Source organism: Onychomys torridus, chromosome 4 (genome assembly GCF_903995425.1).
Source record: "Onychomys torridus chromosome 4, mOncTor1.1, whole genome shotgun sequence".
NCBI classification, from domain to species: domain Eukaryota; kingdom Metazoa; phylum Chordata; class Mammalia; order Rodentia; family Cricetidae; genus Onychomys; species Onychomys torridus.
The window spans coordinates 61,118,249-61,132,382 of record NC_050446.1 but is presented as its reverse complement, the minus strand read 5'-3'; the positions used below and the strand labels follow the sequence as shown (position 1 = coordinate 61,132,382).

General features: G+C 46.5%; 2 protein-coding genes across 4 annotated transcripts; one reads left to right on the top strand and one right to left on the bottom strand.

Moving 5' to 3' along the window:
* The first annotated feature begins 11 nt into the window (after positions 1 to 11).
* Positions 12 to 2,730, top strand: Selenoh (selenoprotein H). 3 transcript variants are annotated; one of them, XR_004944761.1, is made up of 4 exons: positions 12 to 1,516; positions 1,606 to 1,751; positions 1,859 to 2,137; positions 2,549 to 2,720. XR_004944761.1 is itself a non-coding variant. In XM_036185163.1 (4 exons), exons 1-3 carry the CDS (start codon positions 1,419 to 1,421, stop codon positions 1,957 to 1,959), a joined length of 345 nt encoding a protein of 114 aa, XP_036041056.1. In that variant the 5' UTR covers positions 12 to 1,418; the 3' UTR covers positions 1,960 to 1,989; positions 2,549 to 2,730. The 3 variants fall into 3 exon arrangements, 2 of the variants coding, with proteins under 2 accessions (XP_036041056.1, XP_036041055.1); XM_036185163.1 differs by having other exon boundaries at positions 1,859 to 1,989; positions 2,549 to 2,730; XM_036185162.1 differs by having other exon boundaries at positions 1,859 to 2,720.
* Positions 2,731 to 3,582: 852 nt separating this feature from the next.
* On the bottom strand, positions 3,583 to 11,621 carry Btbd18 (BTB domain containing 18). The gene is made up of 4 exons (XM_036185161.1): positions 11,577 to 11,621; positions 11,019 to 11,103; positions 9,726 to 9,894; positions 3,583 to 5,702 (listed from the first exon to the last, which is right to left on the bottom strand). The coding sequence occupies exons 3-4, from the start codon at positions 9,847 to 9,849 to the stop codon at positions 3,643 to 3,645; spliced, it is 2,184 nt and encodes a 727-aa protein (XP_036041054.1). The 5' UTR covers positions 9,850 to 9,894; positions 11,019 to 11,103; positions 11,577 to 11,621; the 3' UTR covers positions 3,583 to 3,642.
* Positions 11,622 to 14,134: the final 2,513 nt, after the last annotated feature.

Here is a 14,134-nt window from a genome sequence, read left to right as displayed (position 1 = left end):
AGGCCAGCCTGGTCTACAGATCAAGATTCAGGACAGGCACCAAAGCTACACAGAGAAAGCTACACGATTTGTTATATGCTTGCTGCTAATACCGAGGAAAATCATAAATAAGACTTGGTCTGTGAGGTGCCTGTAGATTGTATGCAATTAGGTTCCTCATCAGTAAATCTGAGGCAGTAACACATGATTGTCTGGGGGGGGGGGGAGAAAAAAAGATAGTTAAGCTTAAAGGATTGGCGAAATGGCTCAGTGGTTAAGCACTCACTGGCTATTTTTCCAGAGGACCCCGTGGGGAGGGGCTGAACTGTCTGCAACTCCAGTCCCAGGGACTCCAACATCATCTGGACTTGGCTGGCACTGTATGCATGTAGTGCACAAACATGCATGAAGGCAAAACACCCAAAGGGGGTTTATGTGTTGTAATTTAATCTTTAAATGACACTGATCCCGATGAAAAGCCTTCAACCAGAATTTTCGTCATTGGAAATAGAACTGAATGATCCCCCTGTATTGTGAGAACTGAGAGGAAGGGCAATGTAAACTTGAGAGGTTCTTTTGTGTGGTACTGGAAGAAGAAGGCCCAAGTCTGGACAGCTGATTTCTCCTCCACACAGCTTTCCCTAATAAAGGGATTGTTACTTTGATTGCCTTGGAGTTTCTCCTTTATTAGAAAGTGAGCAGCTGCAAAGGAACTGCCCATTTTTTGTTGTTCGTTTTTGTTTTTTGAATCTAAGATTGATTATTGAACTCAAGGACTCTATAAGCCAAACACACCTCTAGACACTAATTAACTTTTTTAAGCTTGTGGGTGAGGGTCTTGCTCTGTTGTCGAGATTAAACTAAATCTCGATCCTCTTGATTCACCTAAAGACTGACCTGAGACTAAAAAGGACCAGCTACAGCGCCGAGATGATAAATGGGCTCGGGTTCAAAGCCCACTTAACATCAAAGGTCATACCTTTTGGTTTCCCACTTGAGGACGGGGCTCTCCAAGTTCTGTGCGAGTTAGCTAGTTTCTGTAGTCTGTGTACAAACGGCACGGAAATGCAGGGTAAACTTATTTTGGAACTGGTCTACAGATCTCAGGATAGGAGGTTTAGGTACAGAAAGCCCCTAGCCGAAAAAGGCGCCAAGTGTGCGTTGTTTTTCCGAGTCTCGCATGAATGTCCCCTTGGCGGCACAGGGTGGTTTGATCCGGTCTTCCGCACCGCCCCCATCTCCTTTCTGATAGGCAGCCTGGTTATGCTTGAAGGGCCCGCCTTTAGATCACGTGGGTGCCGCCAGCCTCGTTTTCCTTTGCTGGTTGGTTTGGACTTGGCAACTGCTGTTCTGGGTTGCGGGTTTATCTCGGGTTGAGTCGCCACCTTATCCTTCCAACGCCTCATCCCCACGTTGTCTCGGCCACTGGAGATCGTACCATGGCCCCTGTTGGAAGAAAGCGGAAGGCTGCGCCGGCAGATACAATAGACAAGCGTGAGAAACTGGCGGAGGGTCCGGCGGTGGTCATCGAGCATTGGTGAGGGGCTGGGAAGTCGCGGGGGGCAGGGAAGCGTAGGCCCTGGCTGCTGCGACCAGAGGCCCCGTCTGCAACCCCTGTGTTCGCAGCACGAGCTGACGCGTCTACGGGCGCCATGCTGCGGCCCTGAGCCAGGCTCTGCAGCTGGAGGTCCCAGAGCTGCCTGTGCAGGTGAACCCATCCAAGCCGCGGAGGGGCAGCTTCGAGGTGACGCTGCTGCGCCCGGACAACAGCCGTGAGTGGAGGCCGCGATGGGGGTAGGGGCGAGAAAGGAAATCTGGCCACCTGATGATTGAGGGGATGGGGTAGTAGTAATAATTTATCTATCCGATCCTTTCCCAGGTGCCGAACTCTGGACTGGTATTAAGAAGGGCCCGCCACGAAAGCTCAAGTTTCCTGAGCCTCAAGAGGTGGTTAAAGAATTGAAGAAGTACCTCTCATGAGGACGTTGGGCAGGGAGTCCCCATGCTGAGGTTTGCATCATGACCCAGGGATGCACATTGGGGTAGACAGAGAAACCGTTACAACGTACCTCACGCGGGATTTGAAAAGGGGCAAAACTGTAGAATTCCTGCTGGTAACACCCTCCCACCCCCACAAAAAAAGTGTTTTGTCCTACAGGTATGGGCGTTTTGCATTTGTTTACTATTTGAGTTTCCCGTCTCTGGTGACGTTTAATTCCATGAGTCTACTGCAAATCTTACTGGTTCAAGAGTGTGGCATTATTTCTGTAGTAAGGTTTTTCTCCCTTGTAGTGGCAGAATCTTTGTTGTTACTTTGCTTGCACTTCGCTGGTTTTTGCTAGTAGTCTGTGTGATAAGGTGGCATTACACCCCACCCCCATTATTGGTGACATGGGTTTGATTTTGGTCCCTAGTGCTTTACACAGTGCTTTGGCATGTTTTCTGCACTTGGATACTCAGTGAGCTCTGTGGTTTTGTGTGCTAACCACAGGTGGGCAGGCATGTCTGTGTCTCTTGGTCCTTGGGATTGTCTGGAACCCTACTCTGATGTTCCCTTCTCTATTTGCAGCTTTCATTCCCTGGAGATGTTGAAGCATTTATGATAGTGCATGGCCAAACTTAAGCTGTGTACCTGAAGCCATAGTTTCTTCCTCACCAGAAATGATGGTTCAGTTGTGAGGTAGCCCTCCAGCAAGGCACTGTAAAAGTGTTTGAATTGGTTTAATAAAGTTAAAGTATCTGAGAATAAGGGTCAAGTTTAATTTTTTTCTTAAAGGATGGACACAACCAGCCTTGTGGGGTTGTTGGTCTTTGTATATTTCACAGTGCAAACAAAGTGACTTCTGTGTGGAAATTGTGGAGTAAAACATGTGAAACACTTAAAAAACATGGATGTTGCTGGGTTTGGTGGTGTATGCCTGCAATCTCAGCACTTGGGAGGCTGACAGGAAGTTTGGGGATCCATGGCCAACCTGGTCTATATCAGACCAGGTTGTTTTTTGTAAAACAACAAACAAAAAACTAGATACAAAGTAAATCTTTTTTTAAAGCAACTACTTTTAATCTGCTTCTTGGAAGTGGTTATGGAGGTAACACCTTCCAGGCCCCTGTGGAGGCTTTTGCTAGACTTCTCATACTGGCAGTGAGTAAGCCCCATAGGCTGGGCTTAGCGGCACAATCCTAGAACAACACTACAGGAGGCTGAGGCAGGAGTCAAAGTTGAGTGCCAGCCTGGGTCATTTCAGGAGACGCCACTCTCATTCAGTGTTACACCTAACACAGCTTCATTCCTTCTCAAACATTCCTTAAATAGAACCCAACCACAAACCGTTCTAAGTTTTCCTGAATTTTCAGTGACTGCCAGATATCTCATGAACTGTACAAGGCCTAGTCTTAACTATTCCTATGTCTTAACGAGTTGGGAACCACAATTATTTTATCACTGAAAAATGGATTACAAAGAAATAGCTCAAGTTCATAATTTTCTATCCATGGGATTGCTATTTATTTGATTTCTGCCTGGTGCACAAACCTGGGGGGGGGGGGGGGGGAGAATCAGTGCTGAGAGGAGGGGACATGTGCTTGCTTTTCTGCCAAGGAAGCCTTTGCTGATCAACAGTTGTCACCCTCCTAGGAGCTCTAGCCTGCCCTCCTCTGCCTCCACTATGTCAGTATATCTACCTCTGTTTCTGACTCTGAGGAGGGGTCGGGCCAGACAGAGGGAACACTAGTGGGCCCCATCCTACCCTCCACTGGCCAGTCTACCACATCGATTTCATCTTCAGAACTGCCAGGAAATGGGTCTAGCAGTTCAGGGTTAGCAGACACTTCCCTGACTGCTTTGGGAGCAGGATACAATACCTCATCCATGCCTAGGGACACTTCCAGCCCTGTCTCTGCCCAATTTGAGCATGGAAGTGAGAGGTCCCTATAAGACCTTTGGGGAGAGTCAGGGGAGTCAAGGTGGAGAAGTTTTTCTCCCTGACCATCCAGTGGCTGGGAGCTGGTAATTTCAAGGTCTGGAGTCCAAGAGCCTCTCAGTGAAAGTGCCTCTCTACTCACCTCAGAGGGCATGACAAGGGGGCTAAGAGGCTCAATTGATCCTGTGTTCTCAGAGCGCATGACCAGGGGACTACAGGGCTCAACTGGCTCTTTGTTCTCGACAACAGGTTCCTTTTCCAGTCCTGTGAGGTCTCTGGGCCACAGTTCCATGTCTGGCAAACACCATTCTTCCCCTTCAATCCAATTCTTTCCTGTTTCTGATAGGTGATAACTTGGGGTTCTGCAGCCTTCAGCCCCAGGACTCTCCAAAGTCCCTACTGGTGGCTCAACATCTGAGCCACATAGCATGAAGTCCAAAATCTCTTCCAGCTCACTGGTGGCTGCTGCACTTGTGATTCGATACTGCTCAGCTTCACAGGGCTGGCCTAGTAGGGTTGTGTCAAATGTGTAGGGCTCTCTGCAGTCAATATTCAACACAGGTTCCTTCCCTATCAGCATTGGACTGGACCCAAACTCTGACTTCACCACAGGGTGGTCAGAGGAGTGGCTAGCAGAGAGCAAAATGTCTTGTAGCCTAGGGCTCTCTGGGGAGTCCTGACACAGTTGTAATCTAGCAGGTGTTTCCTGCTCATTAACTGAGGACAGCGAAGTTCCTGGAGGCTCTCCTACATCTGAGGGTTCTAAGGTCTGGGGGCTATCTTGAGTGCTTCTGAGGGGAGGCTCCTGGACCACCTCCCAGCAGGTACCATTGACAATCTTCCTAAGCTTTACTCTTCCAACCTGCCCCTCTTCCACAGAGTTGGAGGTGAGTGTTCTGAATTCAGGGCTCTGCTTCTTGCTCCCACCTGTCTTCCTAACATCAGGTGGGTCTGAAGTGCTCTGTAGAGGACTGACTTCCCCTGGCTTCTGCTTGTCCATACCCTGTGATGCTTTACTTACATTTCTCTGCCTCCAAAGACGCCGGCCAGGGACTGTGGGCACTGAACTGGGACCACTTACAACACTGGAAGGCTTAGATGTACAGACATGGGATGATGGCTTTGAGCGACTCAGCCTGATCTTTCGGGGCAACAGTTGCTCATCCACAGAATGGTACAAGCTGGGATGGGAAAGTGCTGTAGGACCCAGAGCAGGGTTACTCTTGTACTCCTTAGGCCCTTCTCTCTGGCTTGATGGAGAAGAGCTTCTTTCTTGAGTCAAGCAAATCCTGGCTTTCTTTTTGAGCAGAAGAGTGTCTGACAAGCTCTCTACATTTGGTAGGTTGCTCTTTTTGTGAGGCCCCTCTTCTTCCCCTAAGGACTTAAACCTCACTGCTCCAAGAGGACTAGGAGTCTGGGTGACAGGCAGTGGAGTTCGAGGACGGCGGCTGGGTGCTACCACTCTGGCAGAGATTGGTGCAGCACTTGGTGGTTGTAAGCATTCTCTGTTTAGTCTTCGGCCCTGGGGAGCCTTTACTAACTTCCCACCCTCTAGCTGAAGGGTTTCCAGCTCAGACACTCGGAGCTGACGGGCAGCAGAAAGCACATCCTGGGCTTCTTCCTGAGATACTTCCATCTCTGAAGTATACAGGAAATCCACCAGCTTCCTAAGTGTCCTGATCTTTAGGCCTCCCAGCTCCAGCACCACCTTCCGACCATGAACTGGCCTTTCCTTCTCCAGGCGTTCTGTGAAGAAGGGACTGCAGGCGGACAGGATGCAGCAGTGGGCTGGGACAGCCTCACCTGGAAAAAAAATACACATTTATGCTTTTTCTTTATTTCTTTTTTTTTTTTACTTTGGTCTGTCCCAATAACAAAAATCACTAATTTGAAGATAAGAAAAAAACTGTATCAGCTAATTAATGTATGTGTTTAGGGCTTTAAAAACCTTGTCCAAGCCAGCGTTGGTGGTGCATGCCTGTAACCTCAAAACTTGGAAGGTAGGAACATCCGGAGTTCAAGGTCATTCTCAAGATCAGTATGAGCTATAGGAGAGATTTTTTTTTTTTCCCTTTTGGTTTTTCAAGACAGGGTGTCTCTGTGTAGTCCTGGCTGTCTTGGAACTCACTCTGTAGACCAGTCTGGCCTCAAACCCACAGAGATCTGTCTGCCTCTGCTCCCAAGTGCTAGGATTAAAAGCATGAGCTATCACTCACTGCCCAGCAAGAAATCTTGTTTTCAAAAGACCCAACCAAGGGCAGAGAGATGGCTCAGAGGTTAAGAGCACTGAACTGCTCTTCCAGAGGTCCTGAGTTCAATTCCCAGCAACCACATGGTGGCTCACAACCATCTATACTGAGATCTGTCGTCCTCTTCTGGTGTGCATACATACATATATACAAATAGAACACTGTATACAATAATAAATAAATCTTAAAAAAAAAGACCCAACCAAACAAAAAAGCCTTCCTAAGTGCTTAACATATCTTAAACCTTTGCAACGATCTCATTTAGGATATTATGTGCATTTTATAGAATTTCTATGCCCACAAAACTTTGCAATTTGTTTTTCTTTGCTTATTTTCTTTTTCATTTTTTTCATTTTTGTTTTTGTGTTTGTTTGTTTTTTTTCGAGACAGGGTTTCTCTGTGTAGCTTTGGAGCCCATCTCACTCCGTAGACCAGGCTGGCCTGTGCCTCTTCTTTTCCTTTTTTCCCCCCTTTGCTTATTTTCAAACAGGGTCTGATTATATAGCCCAGACTTGCCTCAAATTCATGAGCCATTTGAGAACAGTGATTAAAGTTGTACATCACTACACCAGTCTCTAATTTCTTTGTGTGTGTGCATGCATATTCCTGAAGGGGTGATATCTTCATGTTACTGTATGCATGTGGAAGTGAGAGGACAACCTCAAGTGTCTGTCCCCACCTTTCCCCTTATTTGACATAGGGTCTCTTTGTTGCCCCTATAATGCCAGGCTAGCTGGTCTACAAGCTTCCCATGATTTTCGTGCCTCTGCCTCAAAGGAATGCATATTGGAGGTGTGCAAAACTGTAATGGCTTTATTTGGGGTCTGAGTATTCAAACTCAGGTCCTCACATTTGCATGGTAAGTTCATTAGCCATAGAGCAATCTCCCTACCCCTATAGTTTCTTTATATTTACTTATTTAGGTTGTGTGTAGTCTAAAAGTTGACCTCAATCGTCTACTTTATCCTTTTGAGACAGGGTCTCTCAGTGAACCTGGACCTCACCAATTTGGCTAGACTGGCTGGCCAACGAACCCCAGGGGTCCTTCTGTTTCCGAATCCCCAGCACTGAGATTACAGGAACACATAAAGGCATTCAGCTTTTTATATGGGTGCCGATGACCCAAACTTAGATCCTCATGCTTGCAAGGCAAGCACTTTAGCAGTTGTTTGTTTCTGCCTACTCCCTATGCCAGCATAGCTGTCCTTTGAACTTGCAGAGTCCTCTTGTCTCCTACCTCCCAGCTCCTTGTATGGGGCCTGGGATTACAGGCACTATGTGTTTGGGTTGTAGAGATTTGAGTTAAGGTCCTCATGCTTGCACATCCAGGCCTTTCATCCAATGAGCCTTCTCTCTGCCCTCTTTTTAGTTATTTTAGCCTGGATATCATGTGATTTAAGCTGGCTTAAAATTCCCTATGTAGTAAAGGACAAACTTCCCGCTTCTACAGGCATGCACTACTATGCCTGGTGTCATCTACGCTGAAGATTGAACCCAGGGCCTCATGAAAACTAGGCTAACACTGGGCTGGACAGATGGCTCAGAGGTTAAGAGCACTGACTGCTCTTCCAGAGGTCCTGAGTTCAATTCCCAGCATCCACATGGTGGCTCACAACCATCTGTAATGAGATCTGGCACCCTCTTCTGTATACATAATAAATAAGTAAAATTAAAAAAAAAAAGTCCCCAGATAATTCTATTCTATAAAAAAACAAAACAAAACAAAACAAAACAAAAACAACCCTAGGCTAACACTCTGTCAACTGAGCTATATGCCCAACTTTTTAAAAAAAAAAATTATGTATTTTTATTTTATTGTATGAATGTTTTGCTTTTACTCCTGAAAGCAGTTTTAGAGGGCTGGGGATATAGCCTATTAGGTAGAGTGCTTTGTCTAGCATGTACAAAAATCACAGGATTGATCCTCAGCTCTGCATCAAATTAGGATCGTGGTAAATTTAGGAGGCAGGATAATTAGAAGTTCAAAGCCTTTTTCAGCTACATAGGCCAGAAGAGGGCACCGGCTCTCTTGGAACAAGATGTGGGTGCTGGGAACTGAAACAAGGTCCTCTGCAAAACTAGCACAAGCCATTTATTTCTCTAGCCAACACTTCCTTCTCCAGCTTTGTTTTTATGTTTCCTTGTTATTGTTGGCTTTTTGTTCTGTTTTTTGAGGCAAGATTTCTCTGTATAGCCCTCGCTGTCCTAGAATTCTCTCTGGCCTTGAACTCAGAAATTTGCATGTCTCTGTCTCCCCAAAAGAGGGTTTGGATTAACGGCATGTGCCACCACTCACAGGTTATGTTGTTTGTTTATTGTTTTGTTTTGGAGACAGGGTCTAGGCATGCAAGATGGCTTAGCACAGAAAGGTACTAGCAGGCGACCACGCCAAAGACCTAAGTTCCATCCCTGAAACCTTCATGATGAAAGGAGAAAACTAACTCCTGAAAGTTGTTTTTTGACCTTCTCTTGTGTGCATGGCACACCTTCCAGCTCACAAAATAAATGTGTATATGGGTGTGACGGCGTTAAGGACACACAGGAGTGACATGCATTAATATGCCTCACTCTGTAGCCTGGGCTGGCCTTAAATTTGTGATCCTTTAACTTCCCAGTTTTACTTTTTAAAGCCAAATTTACATATATGAGTATTTTGTTCACATGTATGTGTATACACCACATATGTGCTTTTTGCTAAGAGGGCACTGGATCTTCTGGAACCAGAGTAATAGATGGTTGTAAGTCCACATGTGGGTACTGGTACAAAAGCAACAAATGTTCTTAGCCAACGAATGATCTCTCTCTAGCCCCATTCTAGTTTAATTTTAGGAGGAAAAAGCATAGTAACAGTTTAAGGCTTTTTAAAAATTGACTTATTATTTTATGTGCTTTACCTGCATATTTATCTGTGCATCACGTGTGTGAGTTACAGACAGTGGTTAAGCTGAAATGTGGATTCTGAGAACTGAACCAGGGTCCTCTGGAAGAGCAGTCAGTGCTCTTAGCCATAAGCTATCTTTCCAGCCCCCAACAATTTTACTCCTGAGAATAGTTTTAGAGGGCCTGGGATATAGCTTATTAGGTAGAGTACTTTATCTAGCATGTACAAAAACCACAGGATTGATCTTCAGCTCTGCATCAAATTAGGATGATGGTAAATTTAGGAGGCAGGAAAATTAGAAGTTCAAGGCCTTTTTTAGCTACATAGAGTTTGAGGAAAGCCTAGGCTGAATGAGTTCCTGTCTCAAAAAACAAAAACAAGACTATCCTAACCCAAGTGTGGTGGTGAAAGAAAGCCTTTAATCCTGGGCTGGGGAGGTAGAGGCAAGTGCTAGTCCCTGTGAGTTCCAGGCCAGCCTGACCTACATAGCAAGATCTACAGAGCTACATAGTGAAACCTACCTCAACAAAACAAACACCAACATCCCCTCCCAAAAGTAATTATCCTGGAAACAAAAAGCTTCTTACCAAAGAGTTTACAGATATTTATAGGTAAGAACATTCTTCTGGGTTTACTGTTTACCATTTAACCTCGTTCTATAGTGACTTTTCAGTTGAACCTCCTTTATTTTCTTACCCTCTGCCTGCAGAAGGGCATCACAAAACACGCCGCTCTGCTGCTGGTGATGAAGCTGCAGAAATGCTACCCGGAGGAACCGGGGGTTCCTGTACAGGATTTTGGAACTAGCAGGAGAGCACATGTTGTATTTGGTAAATAACCTTCTAGGTTTTCACGGTCCAGATTCCTGTGGGTGAGATAATATATTTCAGAGGTATGACTATACCTAATTGTTTTTTGTTTTTGTTTTGTCTTTGAAATGGTGGAGAAATTTTAAAAGTGAGAGACAGTGAGTTGAGAAGTTCTGCTGAGGATAATCTCAAAAAAGACTATTATGACAGTGGTTGCCTAGAGAAGCTCCTCAATAAGCCTGCATTTGAAACTTGGCTCTGTTCTTAACCAGCCTAGCTGTATAATATCATGCAGGTGACCTAACTTCTCAGAGACTCACTTTTCTCACGCATGAAACGGAAATAACAGTACTTACCTTGTAGGGCTTTTTAAAAATTTTAAACAAGCCAGACATGGTGGAGTTCTTGGGAGGCAGAGGTAGTATGACCAGGAATTCAATGACATCCATCCTCCCATATATATATGTAGTTCAAGGCCAGCCTAGGCTATATGAGACCCTGTCTCGAACACAACAAAACAAATGAGGGCATGGTGGTACGTGTCTGTCTGAAACAACTGAGAGAAGGCAGAAGGACTGCATTCAAGTCTGAGGCCAGCCTGAGCTGCACAGGAAGACTCTGACTCAAATTTAAATGAGTCAATACAGGCAAATAGTTTAGTACAGTGCATACCACAAAATAATTATCCTCCTCAAATATCAGCTACTGTTATACTTCAGTTTTTCTCATTCATATTAGCACTGAGACCTAACTCCTGTAGTGCCAACTATTCACATTCTTCCTGTGCACCACATCTCAGCATACTTTCAATTTCACACTTTCAAAAACAATACTGCTGGCTATAAAACTGACTCTGGGAAGCCATATGCACCTTTCTTTAAGCTCGGTTATCACACTAACCAGCAGAGGGTGCACAATCAAGAAAAGACAGGATTTGGAAGGTCTTGCATATAAATAAGACCACTGTTGACTCACCAAAGTGAACCAGAATGATCTCTGCAAAAAATATGGACTTTTGTGAGCCTGGTTAATTGCCGGGCTAACAGAAGAGCAAGGAGAAGTAAGTATTTGATCCTTCCCCACCCAAATAAATAAAATGGATATTCTGAGTTAAATTTCTAGGGTGAGTGTGTGCGCGTGCGCGTGCGCGTGTCAGGACCACACTCCCATCCCCACTTACTGCACAGCTGTGTGGTCCTTTTCCGGTACAGTTATGGAGTTTTCTGTCAGGTAGCACTGAAGAGTCCAAACAGTTCACGTCAAAACTATCAGGAAAGAAAAGCGTAGGTAAATTAAGAAAAAGAAGTATCAGCTGGGCTGGGTGATCCCATGTCTATAATCCTAGCTGTTATTCAGGGGGCCAAGTCAGGACTACTATATGTTTCAGACCAGCATGGTCAATTTAACGAACTCCGTTCTCAAAATAGAATTTTAAAAGGGCTGATGGTATACCTCAGGGGTAGAACTCTTGCCTGGCAAGAGTGAGGCCTTACACCAAGAAGGGATGGGGTCAGGGGTTGGGGGTGAGGCCTTACACCAAGAAGGGATGGGGGTCAGGGGTTGGGGGTGAGGCCTTACACCAAGAAGGGATGGGGGTCAGGGGTCGGGGGAGCGGCGCAGGGAAACACAACTACGTCTCATCCCAGCCATAGGAAATGTGGATGAACAAGGCACCTGTTGCAAGGGTGCCGGGAAGATTTCCAAAATACCAACGCCTAGCCTCGTCCTCAGACCCAACCTGGAATCGTTTCTGCAATAAACTTGCTCCTGTTGTCCTCTGTTTCCTCTGGTCCTCTTGTCCAGTAGCTTTGTTTCCTCCGAACGTCCAGGCTCTCAAAAGGCTGCGCAATGCAGCACAGGAGGGCCAACAGCCTCAGCGATTCCCCTCCCTATCCAGAAACACGGGGACGAGGGTTAGTGGAGAAAAACGGCGTCACAGAAGGCCCTGCAAAGCAGGTCACCCCGCACACTCTGGGCCCAGGGGCCCAACTCCTTTACAGAGGGCTCTTCGGCGGCGCGAGGGTTTCTGGGAACGGAGCATGGAGCTGGTGGAGGCCCGACATCAGGGCTGACCCTCACGGACACGGCTGGCTTGGCCCACACGTGGTTTGCAGTCTCTCCCTGGCGCCCGCGGGCCTCCCCGGGTCTCCAGCACCCACATGCACTGGGCAGTGGTGACGACGAGGGCCTGAGGCCACGCGGCCCGGGCTACACACCGCGCGCTGCCATCCTCGCGCTCCGGGCGTCGAGGGCTCCGACGACGACTTCCTTCCCCCGCCGCCGGGGCGCGACCTACGTGCGCCCGATACGTCATCCCCATTGGACGGCCGCTCCCGGGAGAACCAATCAGAGGAGGAGGAGCGCTTTGGCGGGAGCTGGAGTAGCGAGGGAGTTGAGGCTGAGGGGAGGATGGCTGGGCTGCGAGGGGTGAGGGGTATGGGCCGCGGGGAGGGCTTCCTCTGGAGTCGGCCTTGTCCCGGAACACAGTGAGGGCAGGGCCGAGACTCCCTACTGAAGGACGGCGGCTCCAATGAAGCGGAGGTACATCCCCTCGTTCTCCTCGAAAAGGCTGCAAGTAACCTTGGCCCTACCTACATCAGGCTAGGCTTCATTTGTGGAGGAAAGGAAAATATGTTTCCGCCTGCAACATTGCCAATCAAGGTATTTTCTTTTTTGTTTTTCGAGTATAGCTTTGCGCCTTTTCCTGGAACTCACTCTGCAGACCAGGCTGGCCCCGAACTCACAGAGATCCGCCTCTCTCGGCCCCCCCCGAGAGTGCTGGGATTAAAGGCGTGCGCCACCACCGCCCGGCCAAGGTATTTTCTAAGACTGTGGAGAGGTTCAAGAAAAAAAGATGACTAGACTGGTTTCCGACACCCCTCCCCCACCCCCAGCCTGTGGATTCCATTCCAGCCCTGAATCTGACAGAAGTGGTGACCCAAGGGAGTTGTGGGGACACCTACTTGTGGTGAGTTCCTGTAGCCTTCTACAGAGCGTTTATTTAGCGCAGTTTCTGACTAGAAATAGCTGTTTTCAAGGGTGGTACTAGAAAGAATGATTTCAAGATAAAAAAAAAAAAAATTACAGAGAATGAGGCCAGGAATGGTGGCACGTTTTTAATCCCAGCTCTCAAAAGGCAGAGGCAGTCGATCTTTGTGAGTAGTAGGCCAGCCTGGAAAGCCAGAAGCTATATAGAGACCCCCTCTCAAAACACCAAAAAAAAAAAAAAAAACAACCACAAAAACCCACAACAGCAACAGGAAAAAAAACACTACAAGAGAGAGAGAGAGAGAGAGAGAGAGAGAGAGAATGTCGATCCATGCTATAAATGTGTACAGCACTTCTTTACCACTGTGCATTAGACCCAAGATCGAACTTGGATGACTGACCGTCAGTAGCTACCTGATGATGTCCAGCACTGGATAAAATGGCCACATTCAAAGCTACTGATGACAAATTGTGGTGAAGGAAATGGAGTAGCCAAGAGGATGTAGAAAAAGAAGAAACTGTGGAAACAGAAAGTATATTGGTGAGTAAGACAGACAGTGTGTTCAAATGTGTCTTTAGTGAGATTTAACACATTTTTCCAAAGTAACTTAATGGTACAATGCCTTGCTCTTATGTAAAAGGCCCTTTTCTATTCCTAGCACTGTTTTCTTTTTTAAGTTTTGTTTATATTTCATGTCTGAGTATTCTGCATTTATACCTGCATGCCAGAAGAGGGCATCAGATCCTATTATATGTGGTTGTGAGCTACCTTGTGGCTGCTGGAAATAGAACTCAGAACCTCTGGAAAAGCATCTCTCCAGCCCATTTTTTTGTTGTTTGTTTTTGTTTTTGTTTTGTTGTTGTTTTTGTTTTTCCTTTTTTTAAGGAAAGCATTTGAGCCGGTTGTGGTGGCGCAGGCCTTTAATCCCAGCACTTAGGAGGCAGAGACAGGTGGATCTCTGTGAGTTTAAGGCCTACCAGGTCTAGAGAGAGAGTTCCAGGACAGCCAGGGTTGTTACACAGAGAAATCCTGTCTTGAAAAATCAGGAGAAAAAAAAAAAAAAAAAGGAAGGATTTGAAGCAGTTGAGCACATTTCTAAGTAGGTTGTTTTTCCCTTAGTTTAGACTTGGCTTCAAGGATGAAAAAAGAAACAAGAAGCAGCTCATTTTCAGTGGCAGTTGTTATGGTTTGAAGAGGAAGCAGTTTGTGAAAAGACATACAACTTAGCTGCAAGACACTGTCAGCAGCAGCAACAGCAGCTGCAGCAGGAAAGACAAGCAAGCAAGGGAAAACAAAAGCCACAAGTC